Source organism: Tamandua tetradactyla, chromosome 11 (genome assembly GCF_023851605.1).
Source record: "Tamandua tetradactyla isolate mTamTet1 chromosome 11, mTamTet1.pri, whole genome shotgun sequence".
NCBI lineage: Eukaryota > Metazoa > Chordata > Mammalia > Pilosa > Myrmecophagidae > Tamandua > Tamandua tetradactyla.
The window spans coordinates 31900909-31923695 of NC_135337.1; the positions used below are offsets into that span (position 1 = coordinate 31900909).

At 35.7% G+C, this 22787-nt stretch overlaps 1 protein-coding gene across 7 annotated transcripts in view; it reads right to left on the reverse strand.

Annotated features, from left to right (window-relative positions):
* Positions 1-22787, reverse strand: part of RPAP2 (RNA polymerase II associated protein 2) — a 206149-nt gene that overhangs the window by 85616 nt on the left and 97746 nt on the right. For all 7 annotated transcript variants that reach the window (XM_077120272.1, XM_077120271.1, XM_077120275.1 and 4 more), the window contains one exon: positions 673-741. In XM_077120272.1, coding sequence (XP_076976387.1) covers positions 673-741 — 69 coding nt within the window. The remainder of the gene's footprint in view (positions 1-672; positions 742-22787) is intronic.

Consider the following 22787-nt stretch of genomic DNA (forward strand, 5'->3'; position numbering starts at 1 on the left):
AAGACAGCCTTATATACCACCAGTGATTTCTTAAAAGGTGAATGAGTACTTAATGTATTATTTATCTTTATAGGTTTAGTTCTTTTAAACCTGCTTGATTTTAAAGATGTACATTTATCTGTAAAATAAAACTTTTCTGATACTGTTAATGACAAAATTTGTTGAAAGAAAATGAAATAGTATTAGATATGCTGGTAAAGACACAGACATAAAATAATGAGGCCCATTTGGGGTGAATAAAATGCACTATTAAAAATGAAATGAGGTGCACAGGTGGCTGAATGTTCGCCTTCCATGCGGGAGACCCAGGTTCGATTCTCGGACCATGCACCCCCAAAAATAAATAAATAAAAATTTAAAATGAAATTAAAGGACCATTCTCTGTGTGTTATAACTTCTAACATGGGTAGATTCTTTTCATTCAGAAGAAATCAAATAGTATTTGCAAAGAACAAGGGCCTCAGGAGAAAAGATGGTAAAAAAATATAAAGAGAATGATTATCAAAATATGGCATATCACTTAACATTAAAGTTATTTTCATCATACAGGAAAGTAAAAGTAAGGCACAAAAAAGAGCTACAATATTTTCCAAGGAGTTTAACTTTGTTTTTTTCCTAATCAAAATTGTTCGTATTTATTATTTAGAGTAAAAACTCTGAAAGAGTACTTACAATGACAGCAACACCACAGCAATTAAAGTCCACTCTGCAGGTTTGTGTATAATATTTCTATTTGTTAATCTGAAAGACAGTAAAATACAATTTACCAAATAAGTCTATGTGATGTAAAAAATATGTGTTTTTATATTTACATAAACAAACCTATTTTCTAGATGAAACCAGATTTATGAAATCATGTATCAAAGAAATACTATTTCTTATGCTTGCTATTTTTGAAAGGAAAGAGTAATGGTATAATAACATGGCTTAATATTAAGTATCTGATAATGATCATCTCAAAATGTAGTGCTCCAGCCTCAAAACATATTTACAACAACACTGCTATTATTAGATGAGATAGGAGTAAAAGAAAAATATGGGAAACTAAAATGCAATGTTCACTAAAATACATATTATACATATATATTCCCATAACCATATCCTCTACTTTCCCCCAAATATATATATATTCCCCCAAATATATATATATATTTAATATATATATATTTTTTCCAATTTTTAAAATTGTATAGTATAACATATATACAAAGCAAAGAAATAAAAAAGCAATGTTTTCAAAGCACTCTTCAAAAACTGGTTCCAGGATAGATCCCAGAGTTTGTCATGGGCTACCATACAATCCTCTCCTATTTTTCCTTCTAGATGCTCCAGAATATATGAGGCTAGAGGGCTTAAATACTTAATCATCACAACTGACTTTTTTCCTTCTTTTTTTGTGAAAAATAATATATACATAAAAAGCTAAAAATTTCCAAGTACAGCACCACAATTCCCCCATATTTTATTAAAGTTAACAAGGTAAGTAATTCCTAATTGAAATTTTACTCCATCTTGTGTACCTTTCCACTAGTTTGGCATCAGGGTTGCACTAATCCAAAACTTAGACAAATAAGAGTTAATTTACTAAATTGTAAGAATAGGTCTTTATTCAAGAAAATTAAGTTTAAAACAACTAGAAGTAAATTCTGTTCTTTGTAGTCACCTGACTTTTTCAGAAAGCTTTACAAAAGTCACTTCAAATAAAAGTTATGAAAGTCAATATGAAAAAGCCAACCAATATATAAATGGGCAAGGGAAATGAGCAGGCAATCACAGAGGAGGGAAGATAAATGGCTAAATAAACATCTGAAAAGGAGCTCAATTCCACTAGAAATTTTGGAAGTTATTATAAAAACAAAAATTTCATTCCATTAGACTGACGAAAATTATAGATGGACAATACCAAGGTTCAGACATGGACAAATAGCTTCTTTCATATACTGTTAATGCTAACAACTGAACACCAATTTGGCAATATCTAATAAAGGAGAAAATGCACTATGAATATCAGCTATTCCACTTTGAGGTTTAACACCTGAAAAAACTCTCACTTATACATAAAGATCTGTGTATGAGAAAAGTTAATATAAAACTATTCTAATGATAGGAAAAAACAACTGTGGCATAGTCACAGGAGAATATTAAAGAGCTGTTAAAGCTGAATGAATAATAATTTCACTCATAATCATTTCAAATGAAAGAAAATAAGTATGTCTGGTATTATTCATAAAATCAAGAACAGACCATACTAGGATATTGTTTTTGGACATACATGAATGTGAGAAAAATATATAAACAAGGATTAGGAGAATACATATTGAATTTACAATATCATTTGCTTCTGCAGAGGAAAGAAGGAGAATGGATTGGGAAAGGGAACAAAGGGGTCTTGGCATTTTAAGGCTATTCCCTCTGCTTTATACCATATTCCCCAAATATCTGCAAGGCTAACTTTCTCACCTTCTTTAGTTCTTTGCTCTAACATTCCACCTTCCTTCCAAATATTCCTGATCTCTTTATCCTGCTATACATATTTTCTTTTTTTCCATAGTCCTTATTATTTTATTATTATTTTTTTGCATGGGCAGGAACTGGGAAACGAACCCAGGTCTCTGGCACAGCAGGTGAGAACTCTGCCCCTGTGCCACCACTGCCCAGCACTTATAATTTTTTAATATATAATTATTGTTTATTATTTGTTTTACCTGCCCGAAGGAACGAATTTTTGTATTCTTCTGATTTATCCCATGTGTCCAGAACAAATACCCGGCAGTCAATAGGCATTCAACTGACATTTGTGTGAATGCATGGACCAACCTATACTGCTTTATTTCTTGAATCAAATTATAAAATATTAACATCTATTAATTCTGAGTGGAGAATATGTGTAACTTTGTTACATTAACCTGAATTTTTCCCATAGTTTAAAATGTGTTACAAAATTAATTCTACATGATGTAAAAAAAGAAGTATAGTATAGTGGTTAAAGATTCAGATAGACAGGGATTCAATACCCAGATCTGTCACTTGCTAGGGTTTAACTTAGAAAAGTTACTTAACGGCTCTGCTTTTAATTTAGCAAAACAGAATAATAATTCTTGTGAGAATTAAATATACAAAAGAATATGGCACTGCTAAATATAACCGACATTTCTCAATTCTCATCTTAATCTATCAGCAGCATTTGACATAGCTGATCATTATTTTCTCCATGGAACATTCTCTTCACCTAGTTTCTACTTGCCTGTTTTCCTGTCTCACTGGTACTCCTTCTCAATATCTTTTGCTGGTTTCTCTTCCTCCTATTCTTCTCAGACCTTTCAATATTGAGTACCCAAGGCCCCCTGACCTTGGATCTCTTCTCTCCTCTCTATATACTTATTCCCTTGTTGTTGTCATCTAATCTCATAGTTTTAAATACTAGAAAGCTATATGCTGGCAGCTCTCAACTTTAGATCTCCAGCCTGGACCTCTTCCCTGACTTCCACACTTCTCTATCTAGTTGTCTACTTGCATTTACATGTCTAATAGGCACCTCAAAACATAGTACAAAAAAAAAAAAAAAAGGAGAAGCACAAAATTTACAAACCAATATCAAGGAAGAACTTTCAAACAAGATATCAAATAAATTGTATTAATTAAGGTATTAAAAGAATACAAAATGGAGGCAGGGAAAAATGTCAGCACAGGGAGGTGTGGGATGTAGCCCTCTAGAGCAGCTAGTAAATAGCCAGGAATGTCTGAAACAACTGTCTGGGGGATGACTGTAACCAGACACACATTATATACTTGTCTGGAATGGGTGGAAGGGCCAAGATCACAGAGCAGAATGGTAGAGCCCCCAAACTGCGGAGGCAGGTGCCCCTTCCACTGGCAGGGCAGGCTGTGTTGGAGACACTTCCCATGGGGAAAAAAAAGCAGTCTCTACTAGGAGCAAGGAAAGGTAGCTCAACCAAGCTACAACTGCAGTTTTAATTAACAAATGTGTACTGCTGAATACAAGCTCTGAGCACAGCTAAACACAGAGCAAGCAGGAAAGAAACTCTGAGGTCTCTCACAGCAGAGAGGATAGGGCTGACAAAAACAAAAAACAAACAAAACAAAAGTGGACGCTTTTGGAGTTGGCTGAGCTCACAATATTGGAAAAGGGTTGCGCCCCAAGAAAATGGGCACACAGAGCCAGGTACCAACTCTGGCTTTTTTTTTTTTTTTTTTATTAATTAAAAAAAGAATTAACAAAACAATTAGAAATCATTTCAATCTACATGTACAATCAGTAATTCTTAATAACATCACATAGTTGCATATTCATCATTTCTTAGTACATTTGCATCGATTTAGAAAAAGAAATAAAAAGACAACAGAATAAGAATTAAAACAATAATAGAAAGAAAAAAAAACAAAAAAAACAAAAACAAAAAACCTATACCTCACATGCAGCTTCATTCAGTGTTTTAACATAATTGCATTACAATTGGGTAGTATTGTGCTGTCCATTTCTGAGTTTTTATATCCAGTCCCGTTGTACAGTCTGTATCCCTTCATCTCCAATTATCCCTTCTCTCTTTTTTTTTTTAATTAACAGAAAAAAAGAAATTAACCCAACATTTAGAGATCATACCATTCTACACATGCAATCATTAATTCTTAACATCATCACATAGCTGCATGATCATCATTTCTTAGTACATTTGCATTGGTTTAGAAGAACTAGCAACATAACCGAAAAAGATATAGAATGTTAATATAGAGAAAAAAATAAAAGTAATAATAGTAAAATCAAAACAAAACAACACAAAACAAAACAAAAACCTATAGCTCAGATGCAGCTTCATTCAGTGTTTTAACATGATTACTTTACAATTAGGTATTATTGTGCTGTCCATTTTTGAGTTTTTGTATCTAGTCCTGTTGCACAGTCTGTATCCCTTCAGCTTCAATTACCCATTGTCTTACCCTGTTTCTAACTCCTGCTGAACTCTGTTACCAATGACATATTTCAAGTTTATTCTCGAATGTCCGTTCACATCAGTGGGACCATACAGTATTTGTCCTTTAGTTTTTGGCTGGATTCACTCAGCATAATATTCTCTAGGTCCATCCATGTTATTACATGGTTCATAAGTTTATCTTGTCTTAAAGCTGCATAATATTCCATCGTATGTATATACCACAGTTTGTTTAGCCACTCTTCTGTTGATGGAGATTTTGGCTGTTTCCATCTCTTTGCAATTGTAAATAATGCTGCTATAAACATTGGTGTGCAAATGTCCGTTTGTGTCTTTGCCCTTAAGTCCTTTGAGTAGATACCTAGCAATGGTATTGCTGGGTCGTATGGCAATTCTATATTCAGCTTTTTGAGGAACCGCCAAACTGCCTTCCACAGTGGTTGCACCCTTTGACATTCCCACCAACAGTGGATAAGTGTGCCTCTTTCTCCGCATCCTCTCCAGCACTTGTCATTTTCTGTTTTGTTGATAATGGCCATTCTGGTGGGTGTGAGATGATATCTCATTGTGGTTTTGATTTGCATTTCTCTAATGGCCAGGGACATTGAGCATCTCTTCATGTGCCTCTTGGCCATCCGTATTTCCTCTTCTGAGAGGTGTCTGTTCAAGTCTTTTTCCCATTTTGTAATTGGGTTGGCTGTCTTTTTGTTGTTGAGATGAACAATCTCTTTATAAATTCTGGATACTAGACCTTTATCTGATATATCATTTCCAAATACTGTCTCCCATTGTGAAGGCTGTCTTTCTACTTTCTTGATGAAGTTCTTTGATGCACAAAAGTGTTTAATTTTGAGGAGTTCCCATTTATTTATTTCCTTCTTCAGTGCTCTTGCTTTAGGTTTAAGGTCCATAAAACCGCCTCCAGTTGTAAGATCCATAAGATATCTCCCTACATTTTCCTCTAACTGTTTTATGGTCTTAGACCTAATGTTTAGATCTTTGATCCATTTTGAGTTAACTTTTGTATAGGGTGTGAGAGATGGGTCTTCTTTCATTCTTTTGCATATGGATATCCAGTTCTCTAGGCACCATTTATTGAAGAGACTGCTCTGTCCCAGGTGAGTTGGCTTGACTGCCTTATCAAAGATCAAATGTCCATAGATGAGAGGGTCTATATCTGAGCACTCTATTCGATTCCATTGGTCGATATATCTATCTTTATGCCAATACCATGCTGTTTTGACCACTGTGGCTTCATAATATGCCTTAAAGTCAGGCAGTGCGAGACCTCCAGCTTCGTTTTTTTCCCTCAAGATGTTTTTAGCAATTCGGGGCACCCTGCCCTTCCAGATAAATTTGCTTATTGGTTTTTCTATTTCTGAAAAATAAGTTGTTGGGATTTTGATTGGTATTGCATTGAATCTGTAAATCAATTTAGGTAGGATTGACATCTTAACTATATTTAGTCTTCCAATCCATGAACACGGTATGCCCTTCCATCTATTTAGGTCTTCTGTGATTTCTTTTAGCAGTTTTTTGTAGTTTTCTTTATATAGGTTTTTTGTCTCTTTAGTTAAATTTATTCCTAGGTATTTTATTCTTTTAGTTGCAACCAACTCTGGCTTTTGACTGCCAAAACTTGGGGGCTGGGGACTGGATCTGGAAAGGGTTTCTTATTTACATATTTATTTTAACTATTTTAAGTAGTTCATTAGAGAAAACCTCAGGCATTTTCAATTGTCAGCACTGACCTAGGAAAGGACAGAGTTAAGTCAGATATGAGAGACAACCTAGTCAAGTGAAGAAGATAATTCTCTAAAGGGCATTTCTTCACCAAGAAAAGGTGGGGTCAGGCCCAGCTCAAGTGGTGGCCCTAATTCAGACCTGGGCTGGAAAACAGAAACAGTTTAAGCCCACATTTCACTTCAGTTTCAGTCTCAATGACACCCGTGGCAGGGATAGGGTTTGCTGATAATTAAAGGTTTCACACTACTTCTACACCAGTAGGGAGCTGCAGGCTGACAAATGCAGAATCTAGATGCTTCACAGGAATGTCTGACAACCTGCTGGGTCTCATCCTCAGGAAAACCTGATACTGATTAACATCCTCCTCCTGAAACCCAGGCCTGCCTAGTCTGGGAAAATCTCATTGGAGTTGACCATAGCTGGAGAGACCCTCCTCAATAAAAAAAAGGTTCCATATAGGTAGAGAAAGAGCCAGAAAAACAAGAGCTGAAAATTCTGATAAGTTAAACAGAAGCTATGCTAGAGGTCTAAAATAAGTTGGACTGAATGCCAAAGAACAGAGAACAAAGCCAACCAACAAGAAAACCCTATGTAAAAGAGGGAAAACTACCTCTAGAATACATTAATCAAGGAAATCAGATGCCTGAACACACCTGCAAAACATCGCAAGTCATACTATGAAAAATGAAGATAGGAACAAATTCACATTTCAAATGAGATATGGGACATTTGAAACAACTGATGAAAGATGTTTAAATAAACATCCTAAATCAAATAAATACCAAATCAACCAGTTAAGGGAGATACAGCAAAAGAGATAAAGGTCATAAAGAAGACAGTGGATGACCATAAAGAAGAACTGAAAAGCTTGAAAATCAAATGGCAGAACTTAAGGGAATGAAAGGTACAACAGAAGAGATGAAAAACTCAATGGAGACAATACAGCAGCAGATTTGAAGAGGCAGAAAAAAGAATTAGTGAACTAGAGGATAAGACATCTGAAATCCTACACACAAAACAAAAGATAGAGAAAAGAATGGAAAAATATGAGCAGGGTTTCAGGGAATTAAATGACAACATGAAACACACGAATATACGTGTTATTTGTGTCCCAAAAGGATAAGTGAAAAGAAAAGGTGCAGAAAAAAAATGGAAGAACATTTCCCTACTTTTATGAAAGACAAAAAATTACAAATCCAAGAATCACAGTGTACCCCAAATGGAATAGATACAAATAGACCTATTTCAAGATACTTACTAATCAGACTCCCAAATATCAAAGACAAAGAGAGAATCCTGAAAGCAGCAAGAGAAAAGTGACCATTACATACAAGGGAAGCCTGATAAGACTATTTGCAGATTTTCCAGCAGAAACCACGGAGGTGAAAAGGCATTGGTATTATATATTTATGATACTGAAAGAGAGAAACTGCCAACCAAGAATTCTATATCCAGAAAAAATGGCCTTCAAAAATGAGGAAGAATTTAAAACATCTTCAGACAGACACCGAGAGAGAAATACTAAAGGGAACACTATAGGCACATAGGAAAAAACATCAGAGAGAGGTTTGGAGAAGAGTGTAGAAATGAAAGACTATCAGTAAGGGTACAGAATAAAGTCATGATGCATGCCACAGCATGGATAAACCTTAAGGGCATTATATTAAGTGAAATTAGACAGAAAGAAAAGAACAAATACTATGTGGTCTCACTAATATGAACTAATATTACTGAGCAAACTTTGAGAGTTAAAGTTGAGAACACAGGTTATTCTGAGTTAGAAAGAGGGTAGAGATTGGGCATTTGATGCTGAAGGAGTACAGAATTGGCTGTAAAGATCCAGAAATGGATGTACAATACTGTATGACAGTAACACAATATTCTAAGTATACTGAACAAAGCTGAAAGTGAGTATGGCTGAAAGAAGAAGGCTAGGGGCATGTGTAACACCAGAAGGAAAGACAAAAGATACAGACTAGAACTGTTTAACTTAGCAAAACCCAGAGTGAACAATGATGGTGATTAAATGTACAAATATAAGAATGTTTGTACATGTGGGAGAACAAATGAACATCAGCATTGCAAGGTGTTAAAAAGGGACAATATGTGGAAAAAATAAAACCAATGCAAACTAGGGTCTATGGTTAGCAGAAACACTGTAATACACTTCCATTAAATGTAACAAAGGCAATATGCCAAAGCTAAAGGTCAATAGGAGGATTTAAAGGAGGGCTATGGGATTCTTGGCAGTGTTGTTTCTCCTTTCTATTTTACTTTTTATTCTTCATTTCTTCCTCCTCTTCTTTCTTTGAAGAAGAAATGGAAATGTCCTCATATAGACTGTGGTGGTGAATGTATAACTATGTAATTATACCAGGAACTATTGACTATTTACCTAGGATGGATTACATGGTGTATGAATAAAACAGAAAGAGGTGCATTAGGCTGCCTCCCAGCCTGGTCTCTTGCTGTTCTCCTGCTGAAAGAAATCAGCCCTTCCTTGATTTCTTGCTGACTCAGTCCTCAGCAAGAAATTTCAGTTTATGAGGGGTATGCAGATGGATTGAGAAACTAAAATAATAAAGCCATTCTGATGTGCTTGGCAAAACCAGACACGTATGGCTAGAAGTTCACTGAAGACAAGGTGCTATGTGGTAAGAAGGGCAAATCTGATATTTTAAAATATAAGCCTTTATGAAACTTATTCACGCAAAGGAGAAGCTAAGCCTACGTATAATATTAAAGGTCACCAGCTCAAAAAAAAGAAAAAGAAACAAAAAGATACAACTGCTGAAAAAAATGTGGAGAGATGTATCTATTCATTGTTGGTAGGAAAATAGATGGTGCAGCCCCTCTGGAGAGCAGTGGGATGGTTTCACATGATGGGCGCTACATGATCCTGCAACCCTATCATTAGGTATATACTTGGAAGAACTGAAAGCAGGGACAGGAATGGACATTGGCACACTGATGTTTATAGTGGCAGTAGTCTTGATCTGCAATGGATAGAGGTGGCCTATGGGTAAATCAACTAATGAATGGAAGGACAATGGAATATTGAGCGACTGCAAGAAGGAATGAAGTTGTGAGGCATATGTGCTGGCTTGAAGCTATCATGTACTCCAGGAAACCTATGTCCTTTAAATCTCATTCAATATTGTTCAGTGGAATTTTTTTAAATTGTTTCCAAGGAGATATGACCCACCCAATTGTGGGTGGTAACTTTTAATTAGATGGTGTTCTAGTCTGCTAGCTGCTGGAATGCAACACACCAGAAATGGATTGGCTTTTAATGAAAGGGGATTTATTTTATTAGTTCTTCAGAGGAAAGGCAGCTAACTTTCCACTGACGTTCTTTCTTACGTGGAAGGCACAGGATGGTCTCTGCTGGTCTTCTCTCCAGGCCCCTGGGTTTCAGCAACTTTCCCTGGGGTGACTTCTTTCTGCATCTCCAAAGGCCTGGGCTGAGCTGCAAGTGCTGAGATGAGGAATGCTGAGCTGCTTAGGCTGTGCTGCATTGCACTCTCTCATTTAAGCACCAGCCAATTAAGTCAAATGTCACTCATTGCAGCAGACACGCCTCCTAGCCGACTGCAGATGTAATTAGCAACAGATGAGGTTTACATAATGTTGGCTTATGTCTGCAGCAACAAGACTAGGTATGCTCACCTGGCCAAGTTGACAACTGAATCTAACTACCACAGACGGTTTCCATGGAGACATGTCTCCACCCATTGAAGGTGGAGTTGCTTACTGGGGCCCTTTAAAAGGGAACCATTTTGGAAAAATGGAGCCACAAGAACAAGAACCTAAAGAGTCAACAGAACGGAGAGAGCCGGGGAAGCCGGGGCTAGCAGAAAAGCTACAGAAAGTTAGCAGACATCGCCATGTGCACTTCCAGCTGAGAGAAAAACCCTGAACATTACTGGCCTTCTTGAATCAAGGTATCTGTCCCTTGATGCCTTAATTTTTTTTTATAGGCTTGCCTTAATTTGGACATTTTCATGGCTTTAGAACTGTAAACTTGCAACTTAATAAATTCCCCTTTATAAAAACTGTTCCCATTCTGGTATATCACATTCTGGCAGCTTACAAACTAAAACAGCATACAACTGGTGAATGAAGCTAGAAATGAGTGAAATAAGTTAGAAATGAAAAGACAAATATTATAATGCCTCACTAATATGGACTAACTATAATACCTAATAACTATAATAATACCTCATCCTCCCACATGAGGAATTCTTGATATTCTCACAAGCATTGGGGAATACCAATTTCATAGGCCCAGCCCTCAACCTCCCACCCTGAGGAATTCCTGATATTCTCACAAGCTTTGGGGAATACCAATTTAATAGGCCAAGCCTTTAACCTTGAGGCTTGCCTTTATGAAACTTATTCATGCAAAGGAGAAGCTAAGCCTACTTATAATTATGCCCAAGAGTCACCCCCAGAGAACCTCTTTTGTTGCTCAGATGTGGCCTCTAAGGCACCTCTGCAGGTAAACTTAATGCCCTTCCCCCTAACTGAGACATAACTCCTAGAGGTGTAAATCTCCCTGGCAACATGGGACCTGAGTCCCAGGGATGAGCCCGAGAGCTGGCATCGTGGGACTGAGAAAGCTTTTTTGACCAAAAGGGGGAAGAGAAATGAAAGAAAATACTTTCAGTGGCTGAGAGATTTCAAACAGATTTAAGAGGTCATTCTGGAGATTATTCTTATGCATTATATAGATATCCCTTTTTAGTTTTTAGTGTATTAGAAAAACTAGGAGGAAATAACTGAAACGGACAAACTATAATGCAGTAACCTTGATTCTTGAAGATGATTGTATAGCTATATAGCTCTCATGATGTGACAATGTGATTATGAAAACCCTGTGACTGACACTCCCTTTATACAGTATATGGACAGATGAATAAGAAAATAAGGACAAACAGTAAATAAATAATGGGGGGATAAGGGATATGGGATGTTTTGGGTGTTCTTTTTTATTTTATTTTTAGGGAATAATGAAAATGTTCAAAATTGATTGTGGTGATGAATGCACAACTATATAATGATACTGTGAACCACTTACTGTACACTTTGGATGATTATATGATACATGAATATATTGCAATAAAATCAAATAAATAAACTATATTTTTTTAAAAAGAATGCATTATGACAGGGTAGCCCCTATTGTGGGAATGCAATTATGGTTATACAATAGGGACTGCAATAGACTGAAGGAGAAAAACCCACATGATTAGAACAACTGATGCCAAAAAAAAATCCGATAAAATTTAATACCTATTTTTTTAACATTCTTAACTTTGGATCATTACGTTCTACATATATAATCAGTAATTCACAATATCATCACAGTTGCATATTCATCATCATGATCATTTCTTGGAACATTTGCATCTATTCAGAAAAAGAAATAAAAAGAAAACAGAAAAAAATTCATATATACCATACCCCTTACCCCTTCCTTTCATTGACCACTAAAATTTCAATCTAAATTTATTTTAACATTTGTTCCCCCTATTATTTATTTTTATTCCATATGTTTTACTTGTCTATTAGATAAAGACAAAAGGTAGATAAAAACCTGTATCAGACACAAGGTTTTCACAACCACACAGTCACATTGTGAAAGCTGTATCATTATACAATCATCTTCAAGAAACATGGCTACTGGAACACAGCTCTACATTTTCGGGCAGTTCCCTCCAGCCTCTCCATTACATCTTGACGAACAAGGTGATATCTATTTAATGCGTAAGATTAACCTCCAGGATAACCTCTCGACTCAGGAATCTCTCAGCCATTGACACTTTATTTTGTCTCATTTCACTCTTCCCCCTTTTGGTCGAGAAGGTCTTCTCAATCCCTTGATGTTGAGTCTCAGCTCATTCTACGGGTTTTCTCAGTCTCTTGATGCTGAGTCTCAGCTCATTCTAGGATTTCTGTCCTACATTGCCAGGAAGGTCCACACCCCTGGGAGCCATGCCCCATGTAGAAAGGGGGAGGGTAGTGAGGTTGCTTGTTGTGTTAGCTGGAGAGAGAGGTCACATCTGAGCAACAAAAGAGGTTCTCTTGGGGGTGACTTTTAGGCCGAATTTTAAGTAGGCTTGACCTATCTTTTGTGGGGTTAAGTTTCATATGAACAAACCCCAAGGTTGGGGGCTTAGCCTGTAGCTTTGGTTGTCCACACTGCTTGTGAGAATATCAAGAATTCAACTTGGGGAAGTTGAATTTTCCCCCTTTCTCACCATTCCCTGAAGGAGAGTTTGCAAATACATTTTTATTCACTATTCAAATCACTCTGGGATTTATAGGGGCATCACTCTGGACAAACCAACAAAACTGCATGTCCTACTCAAGGTTCCAAGTACTTATGGTGTTCAATTAAGCTGTCTACATAAGTTATATTAGGAAATGCACTGGTCAAAATAATAAATTTTGTACCAAAAAACATTTTTTATTTTAGTCTCACACATCAGTTACATTTTAAAAATATTAATTACCATGCATTTTCAGCACCCTGCAGTAATGACATTCTTTTGTTCTTTCCCATGCAAAAACATTTTTAAAATTTGTACATTTAGTCACTATCATTATATACTCTAGGCATTCCTAGATTACACCATCTCGATCTTTATCATCTATCTTTATTTCTAATACCTATTTTTGATACAATCCTTAGCTAGCTAGGAGCAGATGGTAACATCTTTAATTTGCTAGTAGGTATGTAGAAATAGACAAACACAAGGACCCTTTCATAACAAATAAGAAACATCAATCTCTCTTTAAAACACAATCACTTTTTTTTGTTTGTTTTACATGGGCAGGCACTGGGAATCGAACCCGGGTCCTCGGGCATGGCAGGCAAGCATTCTTACCTGCTGAGCCACCGTGGCCCACCCCACAATCACTTTTAATTCTAAGGAAACTATGAAGCAAATCTCTCGAACATAAAAGTATGTTTTTAATTTAAACACTGGCTGCTATGAAAAGTTTTAACCTACACTGTCAGGAAAGCTAAATTTATAACCTATTGACCAAAACAAAGAGTTTTGGATAGCTGATAACCAGACTGAGGTAAAGGTTTCAACTGAGAAGAAAGTTTTTTGAGTTTCATTTTCTATTGTATGTAACAAATTTTGCTTATGTGTTTTCCTTTTATTTAGTATAAAGACATAAGAACCCTTGTCAAATTGTCTTATTGCAACAGTTTCTGCTTTTATTTATCTGGAATGTAAGCCTTTATATTTTTATGGTTATCACGTTGTGAGGCATGTTTTAAATAATTACATATAGTAATAATGTATGGCTAAAAAGGAATAATGATACTTCATAAAATATACTTATCAAATCAATTTCAAATGTTTACAGAACTTAAAAATTATGTTGCTCATTTTAACACTTAAAATTATTTTCATTGCTGTGATGGCCACTTTTATGAATCAACTTGGCTACAGTATAGTTCCCAGTTATTCAAATGCTGAATTTAGGTGTTACTATGAAGGTATTTTGTAGCTGTCATTAAAGTCTATAATTAGGTGATTTTAAGTAAGTGATATTATCCCAGACAATCTGGGTGGGCCCAATCAGGTGAAAGACCTTAAGAGCTGAACTGAGGCTTCCCAGAGGAAGAGGAAATTCCATCTGTGGATAGCAGTTAGCACCGTTAGCTTGTGCCCAAGAGTTCCAGCCTGCCCTGATGGCTTGCCCTATGGAATTTGGACTGTTCTTGCCATCTCCCACCAACATGCAAACTAATTCCGTGCAATGGTCTAACATATTTTGAAAAATAAAAAACACAAAACAAAACAAAACAAAACAAAGCTTAGTACAGTGTGAGCATTTCACCTTCATTTTAAAAACTTGGTCCTTTTGAAACATTCCCAACTCAGTAAATTGCTTTTCTACCCTTCCATAAACCAGTTGCTCAGGCCAAAGATCTTGTGGTTAACCTTGACTCTTTGTACCATGTGGTCAACCAGTCATCAAATTCTGATGGTTTTACCTTCAAAACATATCTAGAGTCTTATTCTTATTACTTCCACTGCTTTCACTTTGGTTGGTCCACACCATTTTTGGGCAGATTACCCAAATAGCTTCCTAACTTGTACTCCTGCCTCTGCCCATCTATTATTCTCAACTCAGCAGCCAGAATGATGTTAAAAACGTAAATCAGATCCTGGCATTCCTCTGTTCAGAGCCCACCAATATTGCGCTTCATCTGTCTCAGAGTATAAATCGAAGTATTACACCACAGTGAACCCTAATGGACTACAGTTAGTATAATTATAACACTGTTTCATCAAAAATAACACACTAATACAAAGTATTAACAAAAGGGAAAACTATGTTGAGGAGATCATCCCTCAACAACCTGTTTAAAATCACAACTTCTTTCCTTCTCAATACCTTCCCCCTTCTCTGCTTCTAGAGAGAAAGAGGAGAATGGATCGAGAAAGGGAGTAAAGGCTATACTAAGACATAGTAACACTACATAGATTATGTTTTCAAAAATTTATATTCCCTTCAACTAGAATGTAAGGTTCATGAAGGAAGGGATTTTTGTTTTCTTTTGTTCTCTAGCCTCTAAAAGAGAATACAACACACAATCAAAAGATGTCAAAGGATGAGCATGTATGAAAAACTTGCAAAAACAGTAAATAGAATTTTCTTTTCTATTGTACTCAAATCTCCCAGAGTTAAAACAGACTTAACATTTTATGAATTCATTTACTCATTCAGCAAAAATGTACTGAGTGCTTGCTTTATAACTATTGTTTCAGGTACCGCAGAAAACACAAGAGACAAGGTCTTTACTTTAAAATACTAGTAGCGACAGATTAGCCAAGTTTATCTGCTCTCACAGCCTTTCTTTTGCTGAGCCAAAATAATTTCCAGAACAGCTGCCAAATAAATATGCTTATTTGTGGAGAGGTAAGTCAAAAAATAAAATAATATGTGATAAAAAACTATGTATTTAAAAAACACATAGTTTCACCCCCTCACACCTATAAAAATGCCTGCTATTACACAAACTGGAAACTATAAATGTTGGAGAGGATGTGGAGAAGTCAGGACACTTATGCACTGCTGGTGGGAACGTATAATGGTACAGTCTCTATGGAGGACAAGTTGGCGGTTCCTTAGGAAACTAAATTATCAAGTTGCCTTATGACCTGACAATACCACTACTTGGTATATAGCAAGAGGAGCTGAAAGCAGTGACACAGACATTTGTACACCAATATTCACAGCAGCATTATTCATAATTGTCAAAAGATGGAAACAATTAAAATGTCCATCAATAGACAAGTGGATTAATAAAATGTGGTATATACAAATGATGGAATATTATGCAGCAGTAAGACAAAATGATGTCCTGAACCACATGACCAGATGGATGAGCCTTGAGGACATAATGCTGAGTGAAATGAGCCAGACACAAAAGGACACATACTGTATGACTCCACTTTTATGACCATGGTAATGGTAAAATCAGATGCTTATAATATAGAATATAGGAGACTTACAGATACACAGAAGCTAGAGATGGGTGACCGGTTAGTTAATGAGGTTAACTCATATGTAAGGGAATAGATAGAAGTGAAGGCGGTTCTCTAGTGGGTCTAAAAGTCATATACCAAATTGAAAGTGAACAAGATTGGAAGGGGTTGTATTGACCTATGTGTCCCACTAACACTAGAAACATAAATAAGTTCCTGCAAGAACTACTTCAAAAGTATGATTCATGTACAAAGAATGTTTAAGTCCGGGGTACAGGGGAAAAACTGCTATTGCATGCTATGAGCTATGTTTAATAGGAAAACATCAGCAGTACCACAGCAACTGCAGGAGTAAATAATGGGGGGAGGGACAAGAGTTAAGAAGAGGTTTAGATTTCCTATTTGGTGAGAGTTTATTGGTTATCTTTCTCTTGAGAACAATTAAATTATCTAAAATTGAGAGTACCAACAGACTGTGTACTTTGGGCATTACACATGATGCCTAATGAATGCAGGTGGCTGAAGGATGCACTGACTGAGAAGAAGACTGACAAAAGATGGTGAATAAGATTGAATATTGTGCTGCTACAAAAAGGAATGAAGTTGTGAGGCATTCAGCAATGTGAATGAAACTGTGGGATGTTTGGTGAGCAAAATAAGCCAGAAATGAAAGAACAATTATTGTATGGTCTCCTTTTGAAAGTGATTGTAAGAAAACAGGCCTAGATTGTAAGCTCTTAAAAAGCAGACACAGTTAATCCACAGAGGTAATTATTTCTGGATTTTGAGAGGCTGTTTTAATTACCTATAACCTGGTTATTTAGAGATAAGAATGAAGCTGATCAGGTCAAGATTATGGTACTTCAGGACACAGGAGTAAGGAAAACATTGTCTGTATTTTAGAACTGCACCCCTCTCTGAGGCCAACGGAAGAAAGATTTATTTTGTCTGGAACCTAAATTTTCTGTAGCACACAATCTAACTCAACCTGTATGGAGAGCTCATTCAAACAACTGAAACACAGGGAGCATAGACTAAGAACGCGGGCCTTTAATCCTGTATAGTTTAATGTACTGCCTGGATACATCCTAGAATATAGTAAGTAGAAAATCAAAATGTATTGTCAAAGTCTCTTGAGGGATGGGAGAAAAAATATGGAACTATTAAACTTTACCATCAGGGAATCATTGATATGGTGTCAAATTATAGGGACACCCAAATCAATAGGCCAAGCCTTTGATCTCGAGGCTTACTCTTGTGAAGCTTCTGTAGGTAGCGGAGAAGCTTAGCCTACCTATAGGTATGCCTAAAATTCACTTCTGGAGGACCTCTTTTGTTGCTTACATGTGGCCTCACTCTCTAAGCCTAATTCTGCAAGAGAAATCATTGCTCTCCCCTGCTACGTGGGACATGACATCCAGGAATGAAAGTCTCCCTGGCAGTATGGGAGATGACTCCCAGGGATGAGTCTGTCCCTGGCACTGAGGGATCAATAATTCCATCCTGACCAAAAGGGGTTAAAGAAGGCTTCAGTTAGACATTGCTATGTCATAACTTGCCAACCCCCAACCAAAACCATTCCAGCCAATCCTAAAGAACACCTACAGCAATATATAAGATCCCACAAAGGTTCCATGCACTAGGGTAACTTTCCAGAACTACAACCTCTGGATGGGTCCCTGAACCAGATAAGTTCTGAAACCTAGAGGGCCCAGCCTCTCCAGAACATTGCTAGTTCCATCTCCCAATGCCATATTATTGACAGCCCCTTAGAACATGAAAAAGTCAGAATGGCCATAGCCCAAATACCCCTAAAGAATGGAACAGAAAGATCAAGGGTGATGGCGGAGTTATACAGAGAAGGTAGGGTTTAACATATGAATATGATTGCTGAATTATTAAACTGGTATTTCTTTTAGTCTCCAGTATCTTGGAGCAACTAGAAGTAAAAACCTAAAATTGTGGAATTGTAACCCATACCAAACTCTGAAATCTGTTCTACAATTAATTGTTGTGATGTGCTTTGAAATTTATTGCTTTTTTGTATAATGTTATTTTTCACAAAAAAGAAAATAAAAGTTGATTGTGATGATAAAAAAAAAATATTTATTACTTTTAGCCTCCTATACTCTGGAGAAGCTAGAAGGAAAAATTTGAGAGGACGGAATGGTAACCCATGACAAACTCTGGGATCTGTCTTGTAACTACTTGTTGAGAGTGCTCTGAAAATTACTGCTTTTTTCTTTCTTTGCTTTGTATATATATATTATACAGTAAAAAAGTTTTAAAAAAAGCAGTTTCAAAATACAAGCTGAAATTAAATGGAGACTTGCAAAAATATTTAGATTAATCACATGAAACGTAAGGACTTTGTGTCAAAATATAATTGAATTCAAGTACATATTTGGAAAAATATCTTGATTTAACCCCGACAGTGAATCTTTACCAAGCAGCTTCTGATAGACCCACTATGACAAGTAAATCAATGCAACATTCCAGATAAACAACTGCGATGCATTCAGTGGAAAGGACAGCTTTGTTCACCAGGGAAAGGTAATTCAAAGAGCTGCAAAAGCCGCTTTATGTTTCAGGGTTCTAAAATAGGCTCTCAACTTTGGCTGCACAATAGAATCACCTGGGGAGCTTTTTAAAAAAAATACTAATGTCTGGACTCAACCCTAACCAAATGAAACGCAATCTCTAGGGTTGTAGCCAGATTTCCACAGTCGTTAAAAGCTCCCCACCTAATTCTGAGGCACAACTGGCTTGAGAATCACTGTTCCTCAAGTTCATATTATTGATTATTATTTCAAAGAGAAGGATATGGTCATATATGGTCATTTATGTCAACTCTTTCCCACCGTCAATATTGACTCAAAAGCTTTCTCAACACGGCATCAACATGGCGTTATTTTTCAGAGTATTCACACAGACGCCCTAGCCCTAGTCACACATCTGCGAAACTTGTCCTGTCAGAATGTGAAGACCTCAAATCAGTTACCTTACCAGAGGCCATTCTGTACTCTAAGCAACTGTCACTTTTTGAACAGCAGAAAATCCAATTTAGACAATTTTTATTGAAGCTATTAATCTGCAGATACTAAAATTAAAAGGAGACTTTCAAAGATAATTTACTTGATTGAACATCAAGGTTTTTGGAACAGAATTTTACAACATCCTCTACCAAAATAATGCATTTTCTTTCTTACTCTCCCCCAACTTTTTATTAAATATCAAACATATATAAAAGTAGAGACATTAGCAAAATAAACTCCCACGTACTCATCACACAACTTCAACAGTTATTAACTCCTGACCAATGTTGCTGCATTTATACAACTTCCAACCCACCACTACCCCTAATCTGGATAATTTTGAAACAAACCTCAAACATCATATCATTTCATATAGGCTTTGTTAATTTAATGTAAAATATGCAGTAGACAACTGGAAAGGATGTATACTTACAGAACAGCAATAACAGAAAAAGGGAACAGAAATAATAATTTATAAATATAAAAGGAAAAAAGAAAAGTTGAAAGTTTTCTGGTGTCTGCAACTACATTTAACAAAACTAAAGAACACTGTGCCTCTTGTCTTGGCTACCTTAGGTGTCACAGGTATGGTTTTAGAGGTTCGCAGAACTCTCTTAAGTGGTGTTTTTATGTGGGATAGCCAAAAAGCTAATAATGATTTTATTATACATATATAATAAATTTGTTTTCATCTTTGATACTAATGATTCTATAGGCAACCAATAATAGATTTCCTGCAAAACCTTTTATGTTTAAAAGGTAAAAAAAACCCAAAAACTTTATTATGTTCATTGGGTCTTTCAAGTTGTCCTGACAAAAATTTGCAGGGGCTGAGATTTTGAGATTTTGGTTTGGTGAGACTCCTGGTTCTCTCTTTGCTGTATCCATCTACATACCCTGAATATCAGCTATTCTGTTGGCATCTATGTGAGGGAAACAGACAAATTTTTGGACTACTCTGTCAATAAGGCTGCCATTTCAGAGACTGGGAAAAACAATGCAATTCAAATTACATGAGTATTCACTCTTTAAGTCTCAACTTTGTTGTCATTTCCCAGAGAACTTGACTCTGATAATACCAACACCTTCCCCACCTGACAAGGCTAATTCCCTATGATAAGGTTCCATAACTCCCTGTACTGTGCTGCTGTTTAGTTTATTTCTTGTAACTATCTAATATCTGTCTTCCACACTAGGTGGTAGGATGCTCAACGCAGAGATTATATCCCAGTGCCTGTGTAAGTCTGGCACATAGCAGGAATTTGATAAGCATTTGTTGAGTAAAGGAGAAACTCATTCCTTCATGGAAAAGCTGTATAGGAAAAGGGTAGTATGAAAGAAAGGCAATGTGGCATGGGGTTGGGAACAGCGGCCTGAGAATTAGAAGCCCTGGCTCTACTGCTAAGTACTATAAGATCTTAGTCAAATCAGAGTTTAGCTTCATCTAATGAAACGGGTGGGATATAGTCCCATGTCTCTTCATTCTTACCCCAAAGATCAATTTAATGTAGTAAAAGGGCCTTATTCTTCTGCTTTTACTAACATTTTCTGAAGGCCAACCTGATGCTTTATTGACAGAAAATTTATCTTTAAAGGAGCTAAACCATATCTAAACATTTTTAACAAGGTAGAATAGAGTAGTAACACTCATTGTAGCAACAGTTACAAAAAATACACTGTAAGTTTTTCTTATAAGATTCCTTAGATTTTTTTAATGATCTAGTTTAGATCAGTAACCATGTGACCAAGTGGAAAGTCAAATACAGAGGATGCTGACCTTCTGTATTAAAGCAAGGAATTTAAACTTTTCTCTGAATTAAGGCAAATCATTGTAAAAACCTGAATCTATACTGCTTTAAATGATCAGTAATATTTCATCTATCAAGAGTAGAGGAAACATGATGTGGTAAAAAGTATGGATTCTGAGGTTAAACAGAGTGGTGTCAAACCCAACTACTAGTTGTGTGATTTGAGAGCGATTACTTAAACCTCTCATGCCTTATCTGTAAAATGAGGATAACACCACGTCTTTGTTTGGAAATTAAATGAGATAATATACGTAGTGCCAAGCATAGCCAGGCACACAGTGAGTATTGTATTAATTACTTTTCTATTAATACGACAGTCATTGCCTGATAAACCTTAATTTTATCAGGATGATAAAATGAACACATCCTAAATGTCAGTGTTTCCAATATATCTATTCAAACTTTAACATCAGTATAGACAGTTATTAGACACTTTTTTTTCCTTTTGAGTACATGGTTCTGTGGTAGGTAGCTAGAACAACTGAGAAACAAGTGTGCTTCTCTTCATCACTAACAGGGATGCAGAGGTTTGGCTATGGCTTTGGTGTTTGACCCAAAACCTCAAATTGGCAATGCATTTAGTCAGCCAGGCTTCCAAAGACCTAGGTCAGTCTGAGCATCATTTTTGGCATCCCTGAATTTTTTTTCAGTCGTGAGAACAATTTATTGATCAGTATTACATTTATCATAAACTAAAAGCTTCAGATTGATATGTAAAGTGAGATAACTTTCAATTGTGAATTCAATTTGTCTTTCTTACCACAACTTTCAGAAGAATATCTATGAAATTCTCAAGTACAAAGAATTCCAGATTAAAAAAACACCTTCATTTAATGTGAAAAAATATAGCCTATTAGGAAACATCGCATCCTTCAACTTTTGTATGATCAATCATATTGTGATTGCATACGCTTCTATAATACTTAATTAGTGTAACAATTTCTAATTTGAGATTGAATAACCACATCATTATCATTCAGACTTATTATTATTACCTGAACAATCATCTCAAATATATACATTTTAAATGAAATAGACTGAAAATGTCCTTATTTCCTTATGCTATCGGTCAGAGAATAAAATACTCCAATAATATTGTCTGTGAAACTGCTAATTATATGCATAAAAACAATTAGTAATAACTTTCAATTATACAGGAAGATAGATTATATAAGCATTAAGAGAGTACAAGTGGATTATTTCCTCAAGAACATTATATATTGGAAACAAGATATTTATAAAAATTTAAATAATAATATAAGGCAGAATAATAGATATTAGATTTTTATCATAATTCAAATTTTTGTAGACCTGTATTATGTACTAACATTAATAACATTAAAAAGCAGTCTTTAAGAGCTGTATTCAAGCTTTAGTTGTTTACTTCCATTTAAGCCATAAATCTTTTTAAAAAATATCCTATTAGGGATTTCTTCACATTCTGTGATATAAATTAAAAATAGAACACCTCAAAATTTCATAAGGAAAAATTCCTAAATCATGTAAAAAACAAGACATTTGAGCAATCCAAATATAATCTCTAATCAAGATCTAATAACAAAAAAGTGTTAAGACAAAATTGTTATTAAAGAAAAATGAGGTGCCCCAAATACATTTTGTTCTTATTCATCAAACTTCACCACAAAAGACGTTACAGAATGTTTAAAGAAAACAACTCCTATAGTTTTCATTCTATAGATTAAATATTTAAACACATATATTTAAACATAA